At 46.6% G+C, this 20,617-nt stretch overlaps 1 protein-coding gene across 1 annotated transcript; it reads left to right on the top strand.

The window, feature by feature from the left end:
* The first annotated feature begins 3,295 nt into the window (after nt 1-3,295).
* SIK1 (salt inducible kinase 1) lies at nt 3,296-16,574 on the top strand. The gene is made up of 14 exons (XM_030957394.1): nt 3,296-3,357; nt 3,585-3,789; nt 4,518-4,634; nt 7,239-7,302; nt 7,504-7,665; nt 7,960-8,084; nt 8,199-8,322; nt 9,263-9,486; nt 9,739-9,888; nt 10,488-10,610; nt 10,854-11,079; nt 11,765-12,040; nt 12,565-12,799; nt 13,591-16,574. Exons 2-14 carry the CDS (start codon nt 3,637-3,639, stop codon nt 14,009-14,011), a joined length of 2,400 nt encoding a protein of 799 aa, XP_030813254.1. The 5' UTR covers nt 3,296-3,357; nt 3,585-3,636; the 3' UTR covers nt 14,012-16,574.
* The last annotated feature ends 4,043 nt before the right edge of the window (nt 16,575-20,617 follow it).

Genomic DNA, 20,617 nt, shown 5'->3' with positions numbered 1-20,617 from the left:
GTTTCAACTTTAGAAATGAGGTGCTCCCTCCTTCACTGCAGATGCCTTTCACAGGGAGCAGCACTTGCCAGTCCTTCTTTCCTCTCCCATCCAAAGCAGGCAATTAAAATCAGGACAATGGATTCTCCTCTGGTGAGGTCTTACACTCTCCAGGAAATCCCATGGCACTGGTGTCCACCTCTCCTTAGTGTGGGAAAATCGTGACATGTTCTGGAGAGCACCAAATCCAATCATCCTCTTATCATTTTGGAAGAAAGAAATTCTGAGTCCTTTAAAAAGGAATAAAAATGTTCCACTCTTACCTGGTGCTGGATGTCTTTGAGTGTTCTTTCTAAAAAGATCAGCTCTGTTTGCCATCCTAAAACACTTAATCAATTTCAAATGAAAACAGCAACTATAATTAAAGGGAGGAAAATCCCACCACAGCAGAGGAACCATTATTAAGGTAATTTTTTTCTTTATAACTCCTGGGACACTGTTCACATGCAGCTGCTACTGTATGTGCTGTTTGTGCGTCACCTCCTCTTCATGAGCTCCACAGAGAATATACTGTTAGCTTAATAATAACAATAATAACAATAATAATAATAAGTCAGCTTTTCATGTGAGTTATTCAAGGCACCGTGTAAGCACTAATTGAATGCTACAATAGCCCAGGCTGGCTCTGTGTAATTCTCTGTGCTATTCCCCTCTCTCCAGCACATGCCACAGCAGTCCCATGATCTGGTTCACACCATGGAAGCAGCTCCTGTCCTTCAGCCCCTGACCACCAGCTCTGCCCTCTCCCAGCTCCATTCAAGCCCTGAAGAATGCCAGCCTGGCTGCTCTCAGAAAGCAAGCATTGGGAGTGTAAACACTAAAACTTCACTAAAACATCCTGACAGATCTCTCTCAAGCACATTGATGACACACAGCTCATGGATCATGTAATTTGATTTATGCAGAGAACCACATCTTCTTCATCCTGCCTTAAAATTTACAAAAATTGACAAAAAGCTTGCTTTCCTCCCCTAGCACGTTCATCTTGAACCCTCTAGGAGTCATCCAGGACCTTAAGGAGAACATCAACAAGTGAAAATCTCAGAATCACAGAACTGTCAGGGTTGGAGGGACACATCCAGGTGGCTCTGGAATGTCTCCAGAGAGGAAACTCTGTATCCTCCCTCGGCAGCTGTTCCAGAGCTCTGCCACCTCCATGGAAAGAAATTCTTCCCCATGTTGAGGTGGAATTTCTTGTGGTTTATTTTATGGCCGTTGTTCCTCATCCTGATGCTGGGCACCACTGAAGAGTCTGGGACCATCATCTTGGCTCCTACCTTGGAGATATTTGCATGAATTGATTAGATCCCCTCTTCATCGTCTCTTTGAAGATTTTTACCAAGTGCTTTGAAATTTTCAGCGTGAAGCAGAGCTGCAACTTTTCTACCTTATTTCCAGCAGTCTGGCAAATCCAATTTGTATGGTGGCCCTGGATGGAAGAGCAGGGTCACCTCGCAGTGTGCCATGGGCTGTGATGGTCAGGGGAGAGGCTCAGACTGAGAGGGAGTTTTCCAGTCAGAAACCCATCTCCTGACTGAAGAACTACCAGTCTGAAAAGAGCCTAGACTGACTGCAATAGAGAAGATAAAGCTGAAAAACTGATATGGCAGGCATCATTCAGGACTTATTTCTGAGACTAGATTGGAATTTGACTCCAAGTGTGCAAACATTTTGGTCATCTGCTGCGTGGAGGCTGAAGATCCTCCTGCTTGAACCCTGTGCATCTGCTGTTCCACATCTGACCTTGAGAGGAGTCTCTTGGCTGAGGCTCAATTCTGTACAACATCCTTAAGCCTTGGTGTGCCAAAGGGAAATTTCCTAAGCCTCCCTGCCACACTGAGCAGGGATAATGGCACTGCAGGTGTATTCTGAGTGCTCAGTTGCAATAGTGTCACAGGGCTGCACAAATATGGGGGACATGGACTCAATGGAGAGAGCCCAAGGAGGCCACCAGGATGATCAGAGGGATGGAGCACCTCTCCTGTGGGCAAAGGCTGAGAGAATTGGGATTGTTCAGCCTGGAAAAGGGAAGCTCCAGGGTGACCTAATTGCAGCCTTCCAGTACCTGAAGGGAGCTGACAAGAGAGATGAAGACAGACTATATACAAGGACAGGGGGCAATGGCTTCAAATTGACAGAAGGTATGTTTAGGTTAGATATCAGGAAGAAATTCTTTACCGTGAGGCTAGGGGGACACTGAAACAGGTTGCCCAGAAAAGCTGTGGCTGTCCCATCCCTGGAGGTGTTAAGGTGAGGCTGGAGCAACCTGATCTAGAGGAAGGTGTCCCTGCCCATGGCAGGACATTGGACTGAAGGATCTTTACAGTCCCTTCCAACCCAAACCATTCTGTGATTTATACACACACACAGACACACGCACACACATATATACACACTCTTTATTATTTTGCTGCTGTCAGTGCCCAGCTGGTGGACCCAGAGGGCTGCTGTCCCCAGATCGGGGTGTCCTCAGCATCCCCTCTGCAGCATCCCGTCCATCACACCCTGGAATGCAGGGACAGGGAAGCCGGCCTGGCGCAGGGGAAGGAGGATGCGTTTCCTGCGGCAGGCACAGTGCAAAGGATGCGGTGCATGCACAGCTCCCCTGAGCCTCGGGATCGGGGAGAACCGCTCCCCTGCAGGGCTGCAGCCGCACTTTTCCTACCGCCAGCGGGACTTCCCCATCTCACTGCGCTAGAGGTGCCTCGGCGGCTGGGGACACCGGCACCCCCGCCGGCAGCAGCCGCGGTCACCGGGGGGTCACCAGCTCCAGGTGCTGTCGCCGGGGCGGCGCCGCAATCGCGACATCCCCGCGCTGCCGGGGACGCCCCGTCGGGAGCCGCCGCCACTACGGGGAGCGACCCCGCCGGGAGGGCGGGCCGGGCCGAGCCGTGCCGGGCCGGGGGGTGGGCAGGAGACCCCCCGACCCCCCCCTCCATCCCTGCCTCCCCCCCCCTGACGTCACCGCCCCCCCGGGTCTCCCGGGCGACGGCTCCATCAGCGCCCGCGTCAGCGCCGCCCGTTCCCTGGCAACGTCCCGGTGTCTCCGCTCCCCTCCAGCCCCGCGCCCGGCCGCGCGTCTCGCTGGCGTCAAAGTGACGTCAATGGGCCCGTCTCGGCTTTCGGCGGTGGGCGGGGGGAAGAGGCGGGCGGGGCGGGCGGTGCGCGCATGGAGGCGAGGGGCGGGCAGGGCGGGGGGCCGGGACATCCCGCGTGGTGCCGCCTGCCCCCCGGTGCGCGCTCGCCCCGCCGCACTCACTCACACGCGCGGCCGCCCGCCCGCACAGCCCTGCGCGCACACCGCGCTCCGCCCGCCAGGTACGAGGCGGCTCCACCGCCGCTCCGCCGGGCTCTGCGCGGCCGCGGGGGAGCGGGGCCGGCGGCGGCAGCGCGGACGGGGCGGGCAGGGCCGGCGGAGCGCAGCGCCGCTGACGGTGCCGTGTCCGTGCGGGCTCTGCGCGGATGCTCCCGTCCTGAGGCGCTGCCGTGTCCGTGCGGGCTCTGCGCGGATGCTCCCGTCCTGAGGCGCTGCCGTGTCCGTGCAGGTGCTGCGCCGATGCTCCCGTCCTGAGGCGCTGCCCGGCCCCCGCCTGAGCCATGGTGATCATGTCGGAGTTCGCCTCGGCGCCCGCGGCCGCGCACGGCCAGCAGCGGCCCCTGCGAGTCGGCTTCTACGACATCGAGAGGACCCTGGGGAAAGGCAACTTCGCCGTGGTCAAGCTGGCCCGGCACAGGGTGACCAAGACGCAGGTGGGTGCGCGGGGCCGGCGCTGTCGGGGCGCGGGGAGCGGGCGCGGAGCCCCGCGGGTGATGCTGCGCTCCGCGGGACAGGGGCTGCGAGTTTTCCCGCTGTGTAGAATTAAAACTCGGCAAGAATGCCTGCAAAAAACCCAGCTCCCGCAGTTCTGAGTGTTACTGTAGCTCCGTTGAGTTACTCTCAGTTTGCTGGAAACGCCGCGCTTCAGACGTTTTGGGGTTTTTTGGTTTTTTTTTTTTCATTCAGTGGTCTTCAAGAACAAAGAACTCGGGGTCTTATTTGCAGAAATATTTTTTTCCTGGGCGTGCAGCAGTATTTATATTTCTGGTGCATGTCAAAATCGTTTCAGTCACTACAGTAGGAGATAGTCTGTTACAGGGATCTGTTTTTCACTGGCATGGGACGGATTAAAAGATTTACAGAATCCTGTCCAGTGCTAATTTCTGCAGTTCTGTTCGCTACCTTACGTGTAATCCTTTGACGTAGAAAAGAAAAACGAAAACGTTCTGTGCCGCGAATTCTGTGCGGTTCAGAAAAACAGAATCAGCTTTGTCAAGTCTGTGCTTTAAAAGCTACTTTAAAAGCTACTTTACTTGGATTTTGTGAGTAGTGTGTTTGTGGGGGGTGTGTCTTTTTTTTTTTCTTTTTTAAAGATATCTTAACAGTGAGAGTACCTGTTTTGTAATACCTGGGGTTGTTTTGTTATTATTTAAATTTGCAGGTTGCAATAAAAATAATAGACAAAACAAGGTTAGACCCAAGCAACCTGGAGAAGATTTATAGAGAAGTTCAGATAATGAAGCTTTTGAATCATCCCCACATTATCAAGCTATATCAGGTAAGAGTCCACCTTTGAAGTGCAGCACGTAGATAAAGTATGCTTGTGGTCTCTTGCATGTGATTTTTGCATCTAATATTTGTAGAGAGAAAGCATATTGAAATACTGAAATACTTTTTGAAAAACGTTTGAAGTAAACTGGATGCCTTCAAAGTCTTTTTTCATTCTTTGAACAAGTTTCTGGTACTAGACAGCTTTTTGACAAAATTCACTGTAAAATTTACAAAGCTGAAACCAGGCTGAGGTTTGCTTCAGATTGAGGAATGGGTTAGCTGAATTTCTATCATTAACTTGCTTTTCCTATCTCGTCTGCTCTTCCCAGTTTAGAAGATTGGAACTTCTTACATGCTTTAGATGAGAGGAAGACTTAAACTCACGTTGGGTGGTAGAGAAGGAAGCACTAAAGTTGAGTTTGCCTTAAGTGGAAGGAATTTAAAATCACCAACAATTAAACCAAATTAATCTAAGTAGAAAGTCTAAGTGGAAACTTAAAAGAATTAGATTAATGAAAAAGGAAAAGGTGGTAAATGTTGGTATCTTAGAATATGTCCAAAAATCACCTGTTTGGTTGTTCTGTTGCAGTTTGTGTAGTTTTGAAAGTGTATTTTAAGTATCTTTCCCCTGCAGAGTTTCACAACATGAATTTTGATTTAGATTTGTTTAGTTTCTGCACTGATGGATATTTTTAACCGTGGGAACAAATGAATGTGTTGTGCAGAAAGCAGGATCACATTTGTCTTGTGAGCAAGGGCTGCTTTGCAAATTCTAAACGTTAGATCTAAGTAACCTTTGGTGTAAGTTCATCTTTATCATTTAAACAATGCTGTGTGGATTTAAGAGGACAGAACAGTTTGGGTTGGAAGGGACCTTTAAAGGTCATCTGGTGCAAGCCCCTGCCATGAGCAGGGCAGAGCTATCAGTCTTTCTGGACCTGTCTAAAAGGGCAGAGGGGAGAAAGGTGGAGATGGGCTGAAGCAGCAGGTCTGAAAGTCCATGTGCAGTAGTAAACACTATTACCAGCTGTGATCTTACTGCTGGCTTTGTTAGCTAAAAAAAAAAAAAGAAAGGAAAAAAAAGTTTAATTAACATGTAAGGCTGAAGAGCCAGTAAGGCAGGTGCTTAGGCAAGGCATTATTTTAAAAGACCTTGACACACATGAAGTGTTTGTATTTATAGTGTTACCCATCATAACAAAAATGATTCTCTGTTGAGGGCTGACGTCAGGGTTGCCCACGGGGCAGTATAGGACACACAGAAACATTCTAACAGTTCGGTTGAGTTCATTTCAGTGGAATGATGTGGGTGAAAATACTGTTTCAGAGCATTTAGAAAAGCAGGTTAAATTCCATCTCGTTGAACCACTTCACTTGATGCAGCAGATGACGTTGGTAGTGGACCATAATTTCTTTTCAGTGAAGTTTTCTTTTCTTTGTTGTTGTAACTGATGCTTTACCTGTTTGATGGAGGCTGAGAAGCAGAGATGGAATTAGATGACATACCAGTGTAGGGTGTGTGTTCTTGTATTATTTCATCATTGTTTTAGTTTCAGCACCACGTCTTAATTTCATTCAGCTGGCAAGTTTCCCAGAACACTTTCCTTCAGTTTTTTAAACTGGGAACCTCTCTTCCTTTGCTTCTTGTTTGTTTATTTTCATTTCGTGTCTGTGTGTACTTGTAGTGAGGGGAGGACAAGAGTCTTTGAAAAAGGTTACATGTTGGGAGCCTGGAAGTTACAGCCTTTGAAGTAGAATTGAGGCTTTTTTTGATTGTTAACCTGTTGTGAGCCTCCTGCTTCCTAAACAAAGTATCTGCTCCGTGAAAGGGAAATGTTTCCAGGGAAATGGTGTATTCTGAAGTGCAACATTTCAAAGGTGTGCTGTGGCGACTGAAGATGAACTTGGAAATGCTCAGCATCTCTCATTCAGCATTTGGATTTTAGTTATTCTTTTTTATTTTCCTCCATAGGCAAATATTGTGAAATATCAAAGCAAGTTGATACTAGATTGATAGGCAATATATTGACAGTTGTTGATGTGCACCAAGCACTGCTGTTACACAAACAAGAGCCTGTTGTCACTTGCACAGGAGGGTCCCCATGTCCCAGCCAGCTCCAAACAGGAGCAGGGGGTCTGATACCACTTCTTGCTTTGTCCAGCTTGCAGCTATCCCTGCTGATCTGAGCCCCCACTAGCCTTGAAACAAAGACAACTTTAGATAAACTTCTACGTTTATTTGCATGTTGAAAATATGTCATAAAACTATATATGCATATTTTGACAAAAGGAGAGTGTATGAAATTATCTAAACACTCATCTGCTCTCTTGCAGAGATTAGGTGGCTTGGTAATGGTGAGGAGAACAATGGCCTGGGAAGCCATTGTATAATGTAGGCACATAAGCCTTGATTTATTATCTTTTTCATTACCAGTTTGCTTTGGAAAGAACTCTGTGGTGCAAAATTAGATGCTTTTACTGCCAGCTGCTGCAGCAAATATGAATTTGAATGGATATGTTTGAGAAATCACATAGAAAAATAAATGAAACTATAGAGCTCTGGTTGTTTGTTGTTTTTTTTTTTTAATTGTGTTCTCTCATTTCTTGACAGGTTATGGAGACAAAGGATATGCTGTACATTGTTACTGAGTTTGCAAAGAATGGAGAAATGTTTGGTAAGTCCTCACTGACAGAGCTCACAGTTCCTTAGATTTAAGAAACCATGGCTTTATTTTGTCATTCCTGAGTAACAGATACATTCTGATTAAAAACCTGGGGCTTGTGTTGTCAGCTGTCAAACAGCAAGCGCAGCACCTGCAGGATTATGAAAAATTTCCTCGGGGTGTTTCTAAATCCTCTCTGATTTTGTCTGGCAGATCACCTGACCTCCAACGGGCACCTGAGTGAGAGTGAAGCACGGAAGAAGTTCTGGCAGATTCTCTCAGCAGTGGAATATTGTCACAGCCACCACATCGTGCACAGGGATCTCAAAACAGAGAACCTCCTGCTGGATGCTAACATGAATATCAAATTAGCAGGTACTAGGAAATAGGAGGTCACTTTATAAAGAACATCAGGCATGTTGTTTAGACATTGGGATTTCCCTAGGATGATCCTGTAAATGTGTTTGTATTTCTGTAAGTGGAAATAAAACAAAGAGTTACAGATATTTCTTGGAACAGATTTTGTGAACAGAAGGGAGTAGCTTAAATGAATAGAGAGAAAACAAAGCAACACATCTGTTCCTTTCTCTCCATTTTTCTGCTACTTCTGAAATATTAGTATGTGATTGAGTGTTGTTGTCTTAACCCAGATTTTCACCTTTATTTCAGACTTTGGCTTTGGAAACTTTTACAAGTCTGGAGAGCCCCTCTCCACTTGGTGTGGAAGCCCACCCTATGCAGCTCCAGAAGTTTTCGAAGGCAAAGAATATGAAGGACCTCACCTTGACATATGGGTGAGCTTGCTATTCCTCAGAAACTGCGTTTCACACCTTGAGAGGGTCTGTGGGCCTTCAGAATCACTGCTTTTCCTGAAGTCACTCATGTGCTGTGCTGTTTTCTATTGGCAGAGCCTTGGGGTGGTTCTGTACGTCCTTGTCTGCGGTTCTCTGCCTTTTGATGGACCCAATTTACCAACTCTGAGGCAAAGAGTGCTGGAGGGGCGGTTCCGCATCCCCTACTTCATGTCCGAAGGTGCTTTTTTATTTCAGATCCTTAATGTTAGAACAGGTGCCATAAAGTAGTAGCTATCCAGTTTGCAGCTGGCATTTATTTTGTTTTTATGTATCCAGTAGTTTCTGTAGGGCAGCAGATGTTTTCTTTTCTGGGATCTGCTTTGTGGTGCATCTAAAAAGCTGTAGTTTCCTTTCTTAGAATATCCCTATGGATTACAAAAATACTTGACTCCCTAGCTGGAGAAATAATCACTCAGAAAAGAGGGAAAACAGGATTTTAATGAGACTAGCCTGCAATGCTGGCATAGGTGTAGTTCTCCTGAGATATTTTAGCTGTGCAGAAGGGGGGTATTCCAATGTGGCTGTGCTGCCAAGGCGAGCAGGAATAGTGGGACTCAGCAGTGTTTCCTGAGAACTCCAACAGTCTGATGAGAAACGTGAGACTGAGGAGTGTTATCACCTCTCTCTGATTTGGTTTCAAAACCAAGTGAACGTGCCTCTGTTGTCACGTGGAGATAACTGCTGAAGTCTGAAGTTTATCAGTTATAGCCATGAACAGCTTTATTTCCTGGTTATAAGTAAATAAGCAGTATAGGGCCAGGACCAGGAAGTTGTATGTGATGGGGTTCTGTACTAAGTTCTGACCTATTTTATGTGCATGTAATGCCATCAAACCTGCATCCTCTCAAAACCAGCTCCTGTACAAAGTGCAAGGACACCTGGTATCCAGTACAGCTTCATTTCCTGTGGTGAAATATTGTTTTTGTGATATGCATGTGAACATCTCTTGTGCTGTCTGGAATATCTGATAGTCAGATCAGTCATCAGCTGCACCCAAACCTTTAATTCCTGTTTTCATAGGCATCTTACACTGTTGCTGGGAAGTGTTCTTAGCAGTGACCTGGGGCTGGGCTGTTACATTTTTGCCCCTTGCTCATGAGTTTGTCTCTGTCACCCAGACTGTGAAACACTAATCCGACGGATGCTGGTTGTGGACCCAACCAAGCGGATAACCATCTCCCAGATCAAGCAGCACAAGTGGATGCAGGCTGACCCCTCCCTTCAGCAGCAGCAGTCCTTGTCCTTCTCCATGCAAAACTACAACTCCAACCTGGGCGACTACAACGAGCAGGTCCTTGGGATCATGCAAACCCTTGGCATCGACAGGCAGAGGACTGTAGAGGTGAGTTCTTGCCCTTTAGATACATCTCTTGCCCTTTAGATACATCTCCAGTGACCACCAGAATGCCAGTGGTGCAGTCACAGGTCATGCAGTGAGTGGCCTTGATCTGGTGTCACAGCATAAAATCTTCACTGCGCTTGTGGATTTTGCTTGGTTTTTTGAGCGTGCTGCTCTGAGCCCTTAGTGATGAGTTTTGGCTGCTTACATCCTGAGTTTCCTGTAACTCAAAAAGGCCCTTCCAATGTCTTCCAGTCCCTGCAGAACAGCAGCTACAACCATTTTGCTGCCATTTATTACCTGCTGCTGGAGCGCCTGAAGGAGTACCGGAGCAGCCAGGTGTCCACTCGGCCGGCAGCCGGCCGGCAGCCGCGGCCCCGGAGCTCCGAGATCACCAACGCTGAGGTGAGCAGAGGCACCTTTGCATCTCCCTTTCCATGCAGCTGCCAAGCTTCTGAAAACCATTTCTGATAGTGGTGCCCTCTGACAGGACACAGCCTGCTGTTCTTCAGCAGGAGGCTGAGTGAATATTAATGCCCTGTTTCCTAGGAAGTGACCGCAGGTCATGGTCCAAAGAATAGTCTGCCTCCAGTGCAGGTCAATAATGAGCCACAGGGTTAGACTTCTCATGGAAATCTGCCCTTTTAGGCATGGCTTGGTTATGCTTCTTTGTTGCATATCCTGTAGGTTCCTCCGAAGGACTCCATGAGTCACTTAATGTGTTTTTCTGACATTCATTTTATTTTCTTCGCCCCCACCCCCTTTAAAGTGTGGTTTGGGTGCCTCTGCAAATTGCATTTCCAGTTAAATTGCCTAACTTAGGAGGAGGAGGAGTTCTGTGTTTGTGTTGGCATTGATGGATTAGCTTTGTTCATTTTCATAGAAAGCATGAGGAGAGAGCTTGCAGGGAAGGTGGCTCTGAAATTCTGTGACTCTCCAGTATCTGAAAAGTCACGTGGAACTGCAGTGGGTGTGATGGCTTCTGTGCATCACTCTCTCTCCAGGTGCCTCAGGACACTCTCACTAGTGAAACCCTGCGATCATCTCTGCTTTACCAGCAACCTCAGAGCCTGATTCAGCCATCCTTGCAGGCAGAAATGGACTGTGACATAAGCAATCCATTACAGGTTGGTATTCCCTGGTAAACTCTGTGTTGCTTCTTTTTTTTTCATTGTTCTGCCAATCCACAACAATGGGGGTTGTGATTGTTCTCTCCCTCCTATGTTTGGTTTGGCATTTGGACACATTGTCACGTAGCCTCTCAAACAATATTCCTACTGAAGACATGCCACAGAATTGTACAGAGTATTAAAAGGTAGTGCAGAAATAAGGAAAAGACCCTGAAGTCTGTGATCTGGCATGTTTTCCAGCCTGTGTTCTTCCCTGTGGATACCAACTTCAACGGGCTCTTCCGGAACCGCTCCATCTCCCCAAACAGCCTGCTGGAGACCACCATCAGCGAGGAAGTGAGGCAAGAGAAGGAGCTGGAAGATGAAATTAAGGCATATGACCACCCCATCTGCATCCCTAGCAACACCAGCAGGAGGCACACCCTGGCAGAAGTGACCACCCATTTCTATCAGCATGTCCCTCCATGTAAGTAAGTCTGGGAGAGATGAAGGGTGTCTGTAGGTAGGGGAAAAACAGCAGAGAAGGAGTACCATAGAGCCCAAATGCTGAGGGGGAGTGTGCTGATTTTACCTTGACTGGGGTAGGAAAGCCTAAAAAAGAGGTTTGTACTCTGCTCTCCCCAGTTCTGTCTTCCTACAGATAAGCAGGGTCCTTAGGGAAGAGAAGTTGTGCTGTTGTATTTCACCTAGATCTCTTCAGAGGGGAGCATGCTCACAAGCAGGTCACAAACCTGGTCTGCTTGCTTCTGCTGTTGTACTAGGGGAAGAAAAAGTGCCTGAATTTAACAAAAAACACCTCACTGATTGAATTTGGTACATACCCAGACCCTGTGAGCCGACTAAATAAGCACAACTGTTCACAAAACAATAATCCTGGTTGTGCTAAAAAACGCTGTGTGCCTGATCCAGCACAGCCTGGTGATGCTGGTGTTGCTGTCCAGCTGGACAGGAGCCCAAACTGAGGTTATTTGTTGATTTGTTGACCCCTTGCTGGAGTCAAGCCCTGGGACAACAGGAGTTGCTGGACACCTCTCCAGCTCAAGGCTGTTTATTAGTGCCAGTGTAGGTGGGCAGAAGGCTCTGATGTCATGTTTGTTCCTTCCTGTACTCATCTTGGGAATGTTCTTTCTCTCCTTCCTTCCCTTCCATAGGTATAGTCATTTCCTCCTCTGCCAGCCCCACAGAGGGAACTAGCTCAGACAGCTGCCTTACTTCATCTTCAAATGACAGCTCAGTGGCCCTGAGCAGCTGTTTGGCAGGTCAAGTAATGACGGGGAGCCCGGCCACAGCGAGGATGACGTCGCCTTTCCTCGCTTCCCAGTCTGATGCTCCCGTGTTACAAGTCCAGGGCTGCATGGGAGGTGCTTCTCTCCTGCCTGTCAGCTTCCAAGAAGGAAGGCGAGCATCTGATACCTCATTAACTCAAGGTAATGCCTTCCTGGCCTTGTTGCTGGGGAGCTGCACCCTCCCCAACAGCCACTGGGAAAGGGTAGGTTGCGGGGAGACTTGCTGCCCTTTAGTGTCACACTGAGGCTGGACACCTGGGTATTCTGCCTCCTGTGTTCACGGGCCTGAGGGAGGGTGGGATGCCCTGGGGAAGGTGCCTGGAGGAAAGGTTCTCAGACACTCATTCAGCCTGCCCATGGAGATATTTCTGCTGCCGTGAGTGGGATGGCAGGCTCCACCTTCCTCCTAAAATATGGAGTGTACAACGTCATGATTTCTCTCAGGCTTTTCCTTTGCCGTGCACGTCCATCTGCACAAGGGTGCAGCTGTCCCAGTCCCTGTTTCGTTACCTAAATCCTGCTCTGACCACCAGGCAGAAGGTGAACTGGAGTCTCTTCCAGCCCAGTTCTCCCACCCAGGAAGGCAGTGCCCAGAAAGGCTGATCTGTACTGTAGGCAAACGCCGAGGAGGATTAAAGTACGTTTCTTTTCCTCATGTCCCACAGGCTTGAAGGCTTTTAGGCAGCAGCTGCGGAAGAACGCTCGAGCCAAGGGGTTCCTCGGCTTGAATAAAATCAAAGGCTTTGCTCGGCAGGTGTGTCAGTCCTCCTCCTCCTCTCGGGCAGCAAGGAGTGCCATGAGCCCTTTCCAGCACACGCAGCCCAACACCTGCATGTACAGCAGCAGCGGGAGCAGCAGAGAGGGGAGAAGCCTCCTGGAGGAGGTGCTGCAGCAGCAGAGGTGAGGGAGGAGCTTTGGTGTCTTTTCATCGTGTTTGCTTTGGGTTAAGGGCAAGCAAGGAGGGGTAAACACAGCAAAAGAGGTTGGGGTTTGGTCACTGGGGGTTCCTGCTGTCCATCTTTGCTGTGTGGCAGTGGGTAAACTGCTTGGCTTCCTTTGTGGCTTCCTGCCCTGGCACATGTAACACAGGACATGCAATTCCACTCAAAAATCTCAATGTTCAAATATTTGGAGGTTGCTGAATTGAGAAGCAGTTTGGTAGTGTGGGGGAAAACATTGCTTCTCCCCTACTGCAAGCTGTGTTTTTCTTTGTTAGTTTTGGGAATGATTTCTTTCCTCCTCTGCCTCCTCCTGTAATTTTCCCATGGCAAGGAAATGAGACCTTGTAATTTGGAAAAGTTACAGCCCACAAAGGAGGCACAGTTCCAGTGGCCTCATATGTCATGTGTGGTGGCACCTCTTCATTCCCATAGAAGCGAGATGGAAAATTGAGCTTCCGGTTTATCTGCACACATTGTCTCTAGAACATCTATTATTAGGTGGCCAAATCGTGACCAGATAAACTTGGTTGTGACAGTTGCCCTCTGACAGAAGGGGTAGGGAATTCTGACAGAATGAGGAAAGCCTGGCTCGGGCAGCTTGCTTTGATTGTGCTGGCTGGGCTAAGGAGAGGTTTGATAGAGAGAAGAAAACAGAGGGGAAGGTTATGGTCAAGGTTAGGGGCAAGAAAGGAAGGAATAGAACATGGAATAGGAATAGAACTAACCCTTTCCCCCTTGGATTTTGTTCAGAATGCTCCAGTTCCAGCATCACCAACTACTCCAAACAGCTTGTCCCCAGACCTCCCAGACACCCACGGCAAGCAGCATCCCCTCCTCTGATGGAACCTGCAAAGCCTCCAACTCCATTCTGCTGTCAGAGCTGCAAAGGGAGAACTCCTTTGAGCTGGCCTTTGCTGGCAGCAGCCAACTGCTCCAACCTCATTTCCTGGGGCTGAGCGTGTCCCCGGTGTCGTCGGCCGCTCACCTGCTGGACACTCACCTGTACATCAGCAGCAGCAGCAGCGCAGCCCCACTGGCCGCCCCCTTCTCCCAGCAGCAGAGCTTCTCCACGCCATCCCCGAGCTATGACACTGTCACCCTGCAGCACGGGGACTGTGAGATGGAGGACCTGACTTCCAGCCAGCTGGGCAAGTTTGTGCTGGTCAAGTGAGAGCTTCGGGCAGCTCTCGTTGCGGGGGAACTTTCACCGCTGCTCCGTGGCTGGCTGGCGGCGTGGGGACGAGTGACTCTCAGAAGCAATAAATTTTGAAGTATGTGAAGAGGCTGTCTGGCTCAGAAAGCTGGCAACTTTATAGGACTGAAACAAGCAATATGTATGTCTTTTTGCTTCTACTATTCTTGCACTGAACAAATACGAATAGAAACTGATTTTTTTTTTTAAAGGAAAAAAAATAATGATGGGGCAGATGGGTGGGGCATTTGTGGGGGCAGGGAGGGATGTGGTTGGGGAAGAACTCTTCGGTACTGTACTCAAGTCAGACCAATACAGCTCTGCTGTTATGCAAGATTAGCAGCTGTCAGTAGTGGTGACACAGCAGAGGGAGAGGCTTTTCAAAGAAGGGACCAGAGCCTCCCTTTTTCACAATATTCATTTATGGGTTTGTGAAGATGATTACCTCTTTAATAAAAAAAATAAACAGAAAACCAGTGGCTTGCAGCATTATGCATTCATAGGAGACAAAAATGGAAGCATTGCCATTTGTTGTTTTTCCTTTTCCCTCCTGTTAACACTCATTTTATTTAAAGGAACCAACATCCCCATTCCACACTTCCCAGATACACATACTTTTAATGAAAACTGTGAACTTCTTGCTTGATACATCAGCTGGAAAAGCTCAGCATGCCCTTCTAATTAGTACAGAAGCAGTAACTATTGGAAATGTATCCCTTGGTAATCAGGATCCAAATTGCATAATGCCTGGTCTTTTGCAGGGATGTTTGTTTGGGAGTGGTGTGTGTGTACATACACACAGGTGCACACATGCCCATATTTTGTTGGTCTGGGTAATCTTTAGGAATCCTTTTATAAACTCTTAAGTTTGTTCATATTCTTGCTGAGGCACTGAGGAGGGAAGCAGCAGCACCTGTGGGGTAATGGGAAGGGTTTTCTTTTTAAAAAGCCCTCCTGGAGGTTTCCTACAAAGTTGCCTGAGGGGTATTTCTTAGTGCTGCGCATCGTTATTTCCGCTGCTAATTATGTTTTTATGCATTTCATTATCAGGGTCCAAACAGAACTGACTCTTGGGGAAATGTGCAATATTGAGGTTATAATTATATACTGACAAATACAAAAGGAATAGGCTAGAACAGAATTCTACTCTAACGGAGTACAGCTTTTTCTGAACAAAACTGTATTAAAAGTGAGTAAAACAGCACAATCTTTGGGTGTTTGTTTTTGGTTGGTTTGTTTTTTGGCATATTAGCAAAACGAGGTTTTGCATTAGGTAGGTGTTTTTTCGTATGGTTTTTAATGCTGTATATGTATATAAATAGGAAGCAGAAAACTATATAACACTAGTTATTTTTTATATTTTGTAATATGCTTCTGTTGTGTTTCTGGTATAAACCCCGAGTCCCCTCCCGAGGCAGACCATGACTTCTGTTGGTGTCAATAGAGGTTGTGCTGAGGTTTAAAGGGGAGGACAGGCTGTGCTCCTACAGACATGACTTAGGGAGTGCATGCAAACTTTGGAAGCAGGTGAGCAGACAGTGAGACAGCTTGGCTGGGAGCTGCCATCTGAGTGTCAGAGTGTGGCTGCATTCTGTCTAAATGCTTAAAGGACCCATCTCCCTAGTATGACACAGGGTGCCTTCAAGTTACCTTGGCTTCATGCAACCTGCAGTATTACACATTTGCAAATAATATAGAGACCTGTTTTGGGTTTTTTGGGTTTTCTTTTTTGTTTGGTTTGTTTAGTTTTTTTTTTTTAAGGAAAAAATAAAAAAGCCAAAGATTGACCAGGTTAATTGGTGGGAGTAGGAAGAGTTGAAGATGTCATGTGGCTCTGTCTGTGGCTCTCCATAAACAACCTCTTTATCTGTGTGTTGTATCTGTGTGTCTGTACTGGAGCATCTCCACCTTGCCACTGCTGCTCCATGGTCTGGAATCTTCAAAGTGACAGAAAATTGCTCGAGTTGAACTCCTGTTAATGAGTGGTGCCTTGCAGCAGAGAAAACACCAAAGTCTCATGCTCATTTGTAGTGTGGGTTTAAAAGCAAACAAACAAACAACCCCCCAAAAAACCCAACCCAAAAAAGAGATTGCATGGAGATGGCTGGAGAGGAGGGTAAGAAGAAGCCAGCTTGTCACAAAGCAGCAACTTGGCCTTCAGTTTTGTAAGGGGTAGCACATGTACTTAAACCACAGAACTTCCTCCTCAATTTGTGTTTTGTTTAATGCCATGGATCTAAAGGCCACAGATTCTTTTGTTTCCTGTCCTGAGCAATGACAAGCACTTTACTTTCATAGTATTTTGTTTTCTTTTCAAATTGCTGTAGAACCTCTTTGGAATTCTTGCTGGAGCAGAAGAGGTAATTTTAAAAGTCTGGGTTGTTTTTTTTTTTTTGTAGCTATCTTGACAGTGCTGTTCTGCAGACTGCAATGCAATAGGGTATTTAAAGACACTACGTGATTGGTTTAATTGAGATGTATAGTTTATTTTTTATCATGACTGAACAATCATTTTATTTCTTATGTTAAAATGAGAGGTGTACACCAAAATGATTAGTTGATGTGTTTTATTTAATATTTAAATAAAAAATGTTTTAAAATTGTTGTGATTCTGTGGAGTATCTTCACCCAGTGCACTTATGATTTGCATAGTCAAGACTCATTTTCAAGCCAAACTCCATAGGACATTACTGACACTTTCTATTACATCCTAAATGAAGAGGGATGGTGGGCCCACAAATCTGATAATGGGATATTGAGCGTTTTGCTGGTAGGCAGTCTGTCTGAATTTACCAAGTCTGTGGTAATCGGGTTATAAAATGCAGCAGGACCAGAGGTCTGGGCAGTGAGGATGGCCCAGCGTGGTGGTGTCACCAGATGGGCACTCCCTCCCTCCCTCAGTGTCACCTCCAGCTGGGACAGCCCCAGCCAGATTAGGGCAGTTCCTGAGAGAGAGCAAAGGGAGGGAGTCACAGGGGAGAGTGGATTGTGTCTTGTAAAATATAACCTGAGAGTTAAAAAAATACTGAAAGGGCTTTGTATTCAGCTCTTGCAGTCACAATGAGAGCAAGGAAGGATTTTGGCTGCAAAGGGACCCCTAAATATTGACAAGCTTAGTTTGACCTGACAAACAGAGAAAAAACAAACAAAAAAAAAACCAACAACCAATGTTATTTTTTTAAAGAAATTAAGGATCAATTTTTTTTCTCTTTTTTTTCTATCCTGAAGTTTTTATTTTAAACTCCACCTATCACATTTTGAAGGAAAGGGAGAGTGATGGAAAGGTAAATCCAAGAAGTTAAACAGAAGCTTGTGGGGAAACAGAGATAATATTTACTTATTTTGCTTTCTAAAGTAGTTGTTTGCTGAGCTGGAATTTGTAGAGCTCTTTGTGCATTTGCTGTGACTCCTGAACTGACAGAAAAGTGTCACACATATGTTTTTCCAGGGTTATGTTTTCCATGTGATCATCCAAATTTAGGAATTTTGCAACTCTTAGAAAATAATGGATGCATTCTAAACAATCTTTAATTAGGTTTTAGTATGATCTGACTTAAGGATAATCCTAACTGTTGTTTTCAGCTGGGTTCTCAGGGCATTATTTTAAACTCCAGTAATTCTGAGAAATTTGAGAAAGTCACTTTTTAATGGATACAAATCAGTGCAGCTCCACCAACTTTCATTGACATCACTGACCCTTGGGTATAGAGGGATCCCGCCAGCATCATGATTTCTGTGAAATGGTAGGAAAAACAAGTACAAAGAAACCCTGGGAGTCTGGATTCAGTTTCCATGTGTACACTGTTTTCACTCTTGGTGCTTTAGTCACTGCCTTCCTTCCTTTCCTCTGAAATCTGTCTCTTCTCCTGTTCACAGCATTTGTTTTTGTCTTTAACATCTCTCAAGATGCTGTTTTTCTTGCTTTCATTTCTCACATTACAACTTGGTACCTTCCCTTTCTCTCCCAGTCCAGGACTGGTGTTTTTCCCCCGCCGCTCAGATGGAACAGATGCTGGCAAGTTTAGCACAACCCCAAAAGTGAATGATCGAACCTTGGTTGTTTTTTTCTTCAGAAAGGAAATGCCTAGAGCTGGCAGGAGATGCCAGACTGGTAGCAGTGAAAAACACAGGCTGTTTTTGCACTGAGCAGGCTGAGCACAGCCAGCCAGCCAAGCACTCTGGTGCCAAGGTCCAGCCACAGCAGTGAGGGATTCTGACCTGCCCCTCTCCTCCTGCAGGTGACCCATAACTCACCCCCACCACCTTCTCCTTCACTGTGCCCAGCACAGCAGCCCCACCTCAGCAAGGAAAGGAATCCCTCTTGGCAAAAGCCATGGTTGTGTATTGCTGGCCTGTGTCAGCTGGAAGGGGGAAGCAGCAGAAGGGAGAGCAGTTGAGAGAACAAAATGATGGAGCAGGAGATGGAAAGTGATCGGTGCTTCCTTTTTACTCATCCTGCAAAGTGAGAATAAGGCACACGTCACGCAATGAAGGAGAATTAATTTAAAACTGATAAAAGGAAATATGTGCCTCGGGAGGGCATTGCTTCAAATGCGCTTGCTGGCTTATTTCATGACTTCTAACTACTTTTAGTGGTGACAGTTAAATCAATGATAAAGGTAATCCACTGTCATGGTTTATGGATTTAGCAGAGCAGCTGTGGGAGATCAGGAAGGAGCTGGTCTTTCATACAAACTGCCAGGGGCATGATAGATTTTTAGGACAGAAATGCCTTTCTCCCAAGCGATCAGATATTAGCACCTGCCAGAGACAAAACTTTCATGTGAGGTGAACAAACTTAGCCAACACCTGCAATAAATACCAATTTCTAAACAAAATCTTATGCCATGTGTAATATGTTTTATGCAGTGATAGTGGCTCTGAGCAAAGGTCCAGCTATTTGGGCAGCCCATTCCAGCAGCAGACTGTGTGGTAAAGGGTGTAAGGACAGGGCAAGCATAGCACAATTCCTCTGTGATATTACCAGCTCAGTAGAGAGCAGACTGTGGTTAAGGGAATTTTTGACTGGCATTTGGGTCATTGTGTTTAACAGCTGCAGATGGGTCAAGCCTCCAAGAATTTGGCTAACCCCTTATGGAATTCTTTTATAATTCTGGTCTTCACAGCATCCTGTGACAAGTGCCATAATTCAATTTTGCATTGTGTGAAAGAAGTACTTCCTTTTCTTCGTATTAGACCTCCATCCCAATAGATTGGGTTGTGCTGCCTTTCCCTTGTGACAACAGGCACAAATAATGGTCTCCTGATCACATTTCCATGTTGAGTTGCCAGGATCTCGCTCACATCCCTTCTCAGCTGAGGTGGCCAAGAAGAAGGACACGGCTGTAGTTGTAATCTCTTCTGTGTCTTCATGGATTGTTCTATATCCTCCTCGGTGAACACCCTGCGTTTAAGGCAGCGTTTCTAGAAGGAAACATTCTCATTCTCTTTTAATTCTGTATTCATTCCTAAGGCTCTTCACCTGTTGAGGAGTAAGCTGGAATCTTCAGCAAACTCTCTGACTGAGGTTTCCTTCCTGCCTGATGTTAATTTGGTGCCCCTAATGGTCTTAGTAGGCTTGGGTTGGTATTTCTCCCAGTCCTCACTTTTTATTTGCTGCTGGTGAATTTCATAGGCGATTTCATCAACCTGCCATTCCGTTTTCTGAGATTACTCTCCACCTTGTTGCAGCTGGATTTTTTACAAATATGTCAAATTCCCCAAGTCTTGACACGAATGGATTTGCAATGCCTGAGCTCTCACTCAACAAACTTTGCTCTTTCCCATTCTATCACACTTTCAGCTATCCTGCTTTTTGTTATGCTTTCTGTCAATCTGCCTTGCCCGGCTTCCCAGCCCACAGGTTTCTGGATGACCTCTAAAGGCCCTTTTTAAGAATGAATGTAACATTTGCCACCTTCCATTCCTGTGGTGCCTCGCCATTTCAACAGCTGCTGTGGTATTGTACTGAATAGGTCAGCAATTTCAAGTCTGAGTTCCCTCAGAGCTCTTGAGTGAAACCGTCTGGTCCCAGCAATCTTTTAATATCACTTTTATAGTTTTATCCAAAAATCTCTCCTACTGGCACTTGGAGTTTTGAAGAGTTTCTGAGGCTTGTCCCCTGTGCAGCTGGAGTGGAGCACAGCTGGAGTGAAGTCAAGCAGAACTGCCAGGACTGGATGGATGGGTCTGCATAGCCAGAGGCTGAGCCACACAGACCACGTGTCCCTTTTGCACCTCTGACAGGTGACAAAGCTGTGACAGCAGGGTGGGCACTGGAGAGTGCCCAGGTCAGTCCAGCAGCCCCCTTCTTATGTCCTCCAGGGATGACCAAGCCTTTCTTCCTACACTGTATTTACATTTGTGGGACTGCATTTACAGATGGCTTCCTCAGCTGATGTAAACTGGCGTTGCTAAATCAAAGCTAATGCAGCAACGCTGCTTTATGATATAAACATTATTAGCAGCACATTAAGGCTCCAACGTCCAGAGCCAGACAATCTCATCCTTTGTTTCTTCAGCCACCGAGGCAGTGAATTTAGATTCATTATTTTTGATGGAGCTTTTCCTGTACCATGCCGGGGT

This window comes from Camarhynchus parvulus, chromosome 1 (genome assembly GCF_901933205.1).
Source record: "Camarhynchus parvulus chromosome 1, STF_HiC, whole genome shotgun sequence".
Lineage (NCBI taxonomy): Eukaryota > Metazoa > Chordata > Aves > Passeriformes > Thraupidae > Camarhynchus > Camarhynchus parvulus.
Note: the sequence above shows the minus strand (reverse complement) of the source record. Positions and strands in the feature narration are given on the sequence as shown.

Coding starts and splice junctions, on each gene's coding strand:
- SIK1 (XM_030957394.1), top strand. CDS start 3,637: ATGGTGATCATGTCGGAGTTCGCCTCGGCGCCCGCGGCCGCGCACGGC. Junction 8,323..9,262: donor CCCCTACTTCATGTCCGAAG/GTGCTTTTTTAT, acceptor TCTGTCACCCAG/ACTGTGAAACACTAATCCGA. Junction 9,487..9,738: donor ACAGGCAGAGGACTGTAGAG/GTGAGTTCTTGC, acceptor AATGTCTTCCAG/TCCCTGCAGAACAGCAGCTA.